At 43.3% G+C, this 7,653-nt stretch overlaps 1 protein-coding gene across 1 annotated transcript; it reads left to right on the top strand.

The window, feature by feature from the left end:
• The first annotated feature begins 1,698 nt into the window (after positions 1-1,698).
• On the top strand, positions 1,699-5,264 carry LOC148117897 (trypsin-4). Its single transcript, XM_087901881.1, has 5 exons — positions 1,699-1,829; positions 2,960-3,116; positions 4,015-4,268; positions 4,657-4,793; positions 5,062-5,264. The coding sequence occupies exons 1-5, from the start codon at positions 1,790-1,792 to the stop codon at positions 5,209-5,211; spliced, it is 738 nt and encodes a 245-aa protein (XP_087758007.1). The 5' UTR covers positions 1,699-1,789; the 3' UTR covers positions 5,212-5,264.
• Positions 5,265-7,653: the final 2,389 nt, after the last annotated feature.

Below are 7,653 nucleotides of genomic sequence, written 5' to 3'. Positions count from 1 at the left end.
TTAAGTCTATAAACACAGACGTGTTTGCAAATGTGTCTGGCATGCACCTGATGAGAGTTCATGGCCAGGTAAAGGTCTGAGACAAAATACAACGTGGAATGCAAATTCCTTGTTCATGTAATTCCGGAAAGACAAGTGTTTACAAAAGGAAAGCAGATGTGTAATTTGTTCCACGAGGACCTCCTATTTGACAGTCACCTGCAACAAATCTCACACTCTGACAAATTCCATGGTTTCTTAGAGTCTTGGGGAAGCATGCCCGTTTCCGATTAATTTCATGGGTAAAAATGAACCCTTGTGAATCTATCCTTTCTGAATACCTCATACTAAAACATTTGTGAAAAGTAAAAAATGTGAGAATTCCTAAATCTGTCAGACATTGTTCAGTAGGACAGCACTTTGACTCAGGTATGAGCTCAAAAGCCTTTAGATTGGGCGGAGGTTACAGAAATGAGAGCATTTAGTAGAGATACTTCCTTGTAATGCTGGCCTAACAATGGCAGGAATGGGGCCACAGCAGAGTCTATGAAACCCATGTTGGCCTTTCCTGTAGCTCATTATACCTTCCCCAACCTCCAGTCACCATGACATCTCTCACACAATCACCACAATTATAGTCAAGTTTTTAAACCTTTATTTAGCATCTCTAGAACATTCAGTACCTTGCAGAAAACTGATATATAACCTCAGCTCCAATTCACACCTCCCTAAACCTCTGGTCGGAGTGGAGAAAGTGAAAGATAAGCAATTGATGCAAGGCTTCTCCAAGTGACTGTATAATTAATTCAGATTGACACATTGTCAGTCAATAAACTCCTTTGGCCAGATTTTACCTTAATAAATTGAGGACTGCGCCTAGCATAGTTCTCTTGCTATAAACAAAACGAAAAATTACAGAGTCCCTCCATGTCTATACACAGTTGATTCTCTGATCAGAGCCCAGACTCTGTTCAAACATTTTCTAATATCCAAAATATCATACATGCTCTTAGGTTAGGAGACATCTTCCTAGAATATGGGATATTTATAATTAGTGCAGTTGTCTGGGGCCTTGGTGACTCTTAAAAATGACACACGATGTTAACAAATGCAAAGGGGAAAAAAAAGACCGCATTTCGGGCGTAAGGATTCCATCCCTGTAATGTATCCAAGAAGAGCCTACTTATGTTTCCTCCATCTTGTTCAAGACCCCTGCAACCCGTGAGCCTAGTTAGAGGAAAGAAAAAAGACAGTTGAAAGCTCAGACATGTAAGGAACTCTGCACCTCCTGCTTTTCCATCATTACTGCTCTAATTGTGGACCTCAGAGCCTCAAGGACCTTTAATTTCTTCTTCCTATTCAGTAGATTAGTTGGCTTCACAGGTGAAAGGCTTAGGCTACACTGATTTCCTATCAGGCTGTTTCCAAACAGGCCCACTAGCTAGCTACCAGAACTAGGCCATCCTCAAATTTCTTCAATTAATAACCACGAAGTTAGAGGATTTCTAAGGGTCCTAGACACTTTCTTCCTAACGCTCATCTCCTCAGCCTTAGGAATTCCACTGTGTAGGCGGGGGCTTGACTTTCCCTGCTTGCTCTCACTCTCTGGCGTGAGAAAAAACATTTTCCAGTCACCTGGAAGTCTCCTAGTGACAAGGGCGCCGAACATCAAAGCTGATGCAAGACTCTGGGAAAGAGAAATGTGCAGTTGTGTTTGTGCAGGACAACGACCCCTCCCCTGTTATGCCTTCCTCTCTCTAGGGAGCTATAAGGACAGGCTTCCTTCCCATACTCACTACCCTCTGCCACCATGAGTGCTCTCCTGATTCTGGCCCTTGTGGGAGCTGCTGGTGAGTTCCATGCCTTTCTCCAAGCTCTTTCCAGCCCACTAACTAGAATGTCTGAACTGTCCCAATGCTCTCTCTACCTTCGGATAGTCTCACCAACCTCGTAGATCTTCTCCCCATTTTCCTGGGCTCTCCTTCATCTTTCTCACTTCCCCTTTAATCTGCTTTCGCCACCGGTCTGCTTTGTAATTGGTGCCAAGAGAGGGAATATTGAAAGGTAGGCCTGGCATGACCACTGCTTGGTCCCAGTGAGTCTGTGATACTTCCTCCACAGATATTCTTAAGGAAAAAACATGCCTGAGGACACGGAAAGCATATTTTTGCCCAAGATTTGACCATTAGAGTTCTGACTGGGTCCTGTGTGTTTACTGGGATGCTAAAGTCCTGAGATAAGGTTGATCTTACCAGTCACACACTGAAAGTAAAGAAGTACTGTTACATTGCCCAGTTGCTGTGCTCTCCCTGTGTCTAAGGAGGCTGGGAATTCCTTTCTGTTCTGGCCTCAGGGTATAGTGCTGATTTCTATCGGAAGCTGGCCTATGTCAAATTATCCTGATACTCCAAAAAAAAAAAAAAAAGCCAACATTCATGTGGCACAAACAAGTAAAGCAGGTCATGAGCAAAACTGGCTTCTAATGGGATCCCACTAAGTGTGTTCTTAGGTAGTTCTTGCTGTCTCAACCCTGATGCTCAGAAGAGATCTGAGCACTGTGGGAACTACCTATCTGTCCTGCAGAGCCCAATACTGGGAAACCCTAGAATCTATGTACATACTGAAGACAGAGGGATCCCAATTTTCCTACAGTCATTAGACCCAGTAAGAAATCCTAAGGGGGTCTGGAGATATGGCTCAGTGGTTATGAGTACTGGTTGCTCTTCCAGAGGTCCTGAGTTCAATTCGCAGCAACCACATGGTGGCTCACAATCATCTGTAATGAGATCTGGCACCCTCTTCTGGTGTGTGGGCATACATGGAGACAGAATGTTGTGTACATAATAAATAAATAAAATCTGAAAAAAAAGAAAAAGAAAAAGAAAGAAATCCTAAGGGTTTAAACTGCCATAGAGCCAATGACTTCACCTTCTAACACCCTGATAAATTGGCTTGTTTTCATTTCCTATTTCCATTCAAGTTGCTTTTCCTGTTGATGATGACAAGATCGTCGGAGGATACACTTGCAGCGAGAATTCTGTTCCCTACCAGGTGTCTCTGAACTCTGGGTACCACTTCTGTGGAGGCTCCCTCATCAATAACGAGTGGGTGGTGTCTGCAGCTCATTGCTACAAGAGGTAAGTGGTGGACCTGGCTGCAGAGCCCACAGCCTGGGTCATATGAAGAACATAGCACCTGAGCAAGTGGTGAAGTTGTAAGGTGAATGGGGAAAACCATGGAGAAAAGAAGCTGCTGGCAGAAGCTCTCAGTATCATGAACAAAAATGAAATGTGATACCAGAATAGTAAGCCTTTCACTTCCTCAAACTAACTCAACAATAGCAAGGATCACGGGTCTTTAAACTGAGAAGAATTTATCTTGCTATCCTAGACACCAGTGAGAAAGTTAAGCAAGAACTTTGTATAAGGACCAATAGCTAAAAAGAATAATGAACTCCAAGTTTTCAAAAATACAGCTAAATATTGGTGAAATTGATGCAGTCTCTACTGTATGTTCTCAGACCTGAGTGTGCATCACAAAGATGATGAGGTGTCTTAAAACACTGAACCCAGGCCGAGAGTATGGCTCAATACTTCTGGAGTTGAAGCAAGAATGTAAATTTCTCTGGGTCCTATATCATACTGGTGTGCATCCTGACATAACACTTTGGTCTTCGCAGGATTAGGGCCCACATAATAGTTTTTAACAAAGTGAGAAGTATTATTCATCGCTCCTACTGTAGCTAACAAAGACTCAGAGAGTGGGGTGTGCATTAAATGTTACCTTGGGTCCACATCCCTGGATATATGAGGGACTGTGGTATGGCAGATTAAAAACCAGTTCAAACTGCACTCCTTTATTTTATACCCCATGTACTGACAATCTCTGTAGATAAAGTGGCCAGGATGCCTAACCAGAAATTGTCCACCACTAAAGAGCTTCTCCTTTAAGGCACCCTGAGCATGAACCTTTGGAACCTGGGGTGTTTTAGGTAATGTGCGGGAACCTTTCTGCCATGTCTTTTCTTTCCAACAGCCGCATCCAAGTGAGGCTGGGAGAGCACAACATCAACCTCCTGGAAGGCAATGAGCAGTTTATCACTGCCTCCAAGAGCATTAGGCACCCAAACTATAGTGCAAGAACCCTGGACAATGACATCATGCTGATCAAGCTTTCTTCCCCTGTGAGCCTCAATGCCCGAGTGGCCCCTGTAGCTCTGCCCACCTCCTGTGCAGCTGCTGGCACTCAGTGCCTCATCTCTGGCTGGGGCAACACCCTCAGCTTTGGTGGTGAGTAGAACCAGTCGCCTGCTACATCCCTTCCTTCCCATGTTTTCCAAAACCAGCCATGTCTCCGGATTGGAACTTACTGACTTTTATGATGTAAATATGTTTGAAGTGGCAACTAGAATAGGAGTATAGCTGGTACCAAAGAGATACAAAATATCACGAAGTTCACCCCTGTAACCTAAAGAGGGCAAATGCATGATGTTATTTTACTGAAAACAGGATCAATAATGGTCAGTTTATAGATTTAGAAAGCTATAATTCTTTACTAGAATTTATTCTCTTAATAATCTCTCTGGTGATTGCTAATGATGTTCAGGAATAAACCATTGTTCCTCAGGGTGTTCTAATGCATATTTCTTCTTTCTTTGATCATTACTTTTCCTCAAAGTGAACAACCCAGACCTGCTCCAGTGCCTGGACGCCCCACTGCTGTCTCAGGCTGACTGTGAAGCCTCCTACCCTGGGGAAATCACCAATAACATGGTCTGTGCTGGCTTCCTGGAGGGAGGCAAAGATTCCTGCCAGGTGATTGGCTCCCTTTGCATATGAAACCCCCTGTTCTGGGAGTGGGATTTGAAAGTCTAATTTTGTGAGACTAGAGGTTCACGCAGTGGGATCAGGGGCAAGTGAGATCTACTCTGGATGCAATTTCATCTTGTTAGTAAGATTAGGGGATGTGTTTCAATGAAAAACAAATGAAATCACAAGGTAGCTAGAATGAGGTCTTAAGGTAAGAGTAGATGTGATCCTTTTTGTGCATGACCTGTCTTTAAACATTATTTCTCCATTCCAGGGTGACTCCGGTGGCCCTGTGGTCTGCAATGGAGAGCTCCAGGGTATTGTCTCCTGGGGCTATGGCTGTGCCTTGGCAGGTAATCCTGGCGTGTACACCAAGGTCTGCAACTATGTGGACTGGATTCAAGAGACTATTGCTGCCAACTAAAAATCCACACTCCCTCCTCAGTCCCGCATGTCAATAAAGTGCATTTGCCCACACTGCCTGTTCCTCTGCCTGACCTCTCTAGCACCTTAGCTCTGGGAGGAAAGCTCTTCTCTGAGACCCTGAGATCAGAGAGTCTCCATGGAAAGTTATCCTGGACTTCAAAATGGGCCTCATGAGATAATCAGCAGCAGCATTTGAAACACAAAAATAATTTCGGTGAAACCATAATGGGAGTTTATTTCATTTTACTTTTTCAAGAAATTTCCTATCTGAATGATAGAGCTAAAGATTTTTCTTCATTAGTTCTTCAGTGGGGCTTGAAGTTGTAATGAATGCATGCACTGTTGTGGTTCATAGTGCTACTGATTTCTTTAACTATGGCAGGAACTCTTTGTGTCCAATGTATATCTTAGCAATGCTGACTCTCTCTATAAAAAAAAAATGTTCATGCCAATGCAGTTCAACTCCATCCTAAGAGTGGGTGTCTTTAGATAAGGGCTCATCAGGCATCCCCAATTCCCACAGGATCAAGTCGATTTTCCCCTCCCAATTCCCTTCCCACAACTCATTGCCTTGTCCCATTCCCAACCTCTAGCAGACATCCCCCTCCACCCTGAAGGCCACTTCTGCTACAGAAGCAAACAACCTAATCACAGATCTTCAAGTCTCCTCCACAACCCAAGCCACATACAGCTCTCCTCCAAGTCCAATCCCCCAGTCTCATCCCCAGCTCTGTAACAGACCACCAGGTGCAATCTCATCTCCTTCCCTGATCCCGTGTCTAGTGAAAAGGGTCTTCTCCTCCAACCTTTTTCCCCCTTCACTCACTTCTTTCTCTTAGTCTCCACGACCAGCAGACATTCCCTGGGAAACCACAAGCCACTAGGAGGCAGGCAGTCTCACCTCCACCTCTGTAGCAGCTCACATGCTGTAACCTCCCCACTCCCTGTCCCACTCCCCACTCCCAACCCCCATCACCAACAAACAGTGCAGATCTTCTCCTCCCCACTGTCATCCCAGATTCTGACTCCAGCAGGCTTCTCTGGGAGCCCACAAACAGTACCTGCCAGAGAGTCAAGTAGATCAATGAAGCAGGCAGGTGAGCTTCAGACATTCATGCTCCCGTCTCCCCTCCATAACCAAGCTCCCAGTTTCATCCTCTACTCTGGAGCAGACTATCTATTATGGACTCTCCTCACTCTTTGCCCACATTACCAGGGGACTAAGCAGATCCTGGTGAACTCCTGGATTTCCTCTCTCCTGTAGACTCCCTCAGTCCCCTCACAGCCTATCTCCATTCCCAAGTGTCATATTCTAATATCTAGGAACACATTTGCCTGGAACATTAGTGGCCACACCTATCAGGATCCCAGAGGGATTTTCTACCAGGCGATGCACAACTACCACATTCTCTTAAGAACGGAGCAGCAGAAATTAAGGAATTAAACACAACAATAACAACAAAGACTAGATATCAGCACCTGGATTTAAAATCTTTCCAAACCCAGATGCCTAGATGCCAGCATAAAAATACAGTCAATAACAACCAGGACAATATGTCTTGAATAGAATTCAGCAACCCTACTACAGTAGGTTCAGAGTATTTCAGCATAGCTAAATTGCAAGAGCAAGACATTAAAATACCCTTGTGAATATGAAAGAAGTTCTTTAAAGGAAAATGAAAAAAATCCTTAAAGAAATCTATAAAAACTCAAACAATGGAAGAAAATAAATAAAACTGTTCAAGACTTGAATGAAGAAATAGAATCAATAAAGAAAACCAAACTGAGGAAAATTTAGATACAAAAATTTAGAAACTCAAACAGGAACTTCAGAGGCAAGCCTCACTAACAGTGTACAAGAGATGGAAGAAAGAATCTCAGGTATTGAAGACGTAACTGAAGAAACGGTCAAAGACAATGTTAAACCTTAAAAAAACATGGTATAAAACATGTTCAGGAAATCCAGGACACTATGAAAAGACCAATCCTAAGAATTATAGGAATAGAGGAAGACAGAGAAAATATTTTCAACAAATCTTAGAAGGAAATTTCCCTTATGTAAATAAGAAGACACATATCAAGGTACAAGAAGCATTCAGAGCACCAAAGAGACTGAACCAGAAAATAGAGTGCCTTTGATACATTCTAATCAAAACACTGAGTGCACAGAGCACAGAAAGAATATTACAAGCTTCAAGGGAGAGATCCCCCAAAACATCTGAAGATGGGTCTATTAGAATGATCCTGTTCTCAGTAGAGACTCTAAAAGTCATTAGGTCCTAGACAGATATTCTACAGACTCTAAGAGACCACAGATGCAAGCCCAGACTCCTACATCCAACAAAGCTTTTAATCTCTGTGGATGGATAAAATAAGATCTTCCATGATAAAACCAAACTTAAGCAGTATCTATCTACAAATCCAGTCCTACAGAAGTAAA

The sequence above is a fragment of the Myodes glareolus genome, chromosome 25 (assembly GCF_982192425.1).
Source record: "Myodes glareolus chromosome 25, mMyoGla1.1, whole genome shotgun sequence".
NCBI lineage: Eukaryota > Metazoa > Chordata > Mammalia > Rodentia > Cricetidae > Myodes > Myodes glareolus.
This window is presented reverse-complemented; position numbering and strand designations above follow the sequence as displayed.

What these genes read in the sequence shown, in the direction of transcription:
- LOC148117897 (XM_087901881.1), top strand. Translation starts at nt 1,790, where the DNA reads ATGAGTGCTCTCCTGATTCTGGCCCTTGTGGGAGCTGCTG. An exon ending in GGCCCTTGTGGGAGCTGCTG is followed by an intron (nt 1,830 to 2,959) that starts GTGAGTTCCATG and finishes TTTCCATTCAAG; the next exon opens with TTGCTTTTCCTGTTGATGAT. An exon ending in GAGGCAAAGATTCCTGCCAG is followed by an intron (nt 4,794 to 5,061) that starts GTGATTGGCTCC and finishes TCTCCATTCCAG; the next exon opens with GGTGACTCCGGTGGCCCTGT.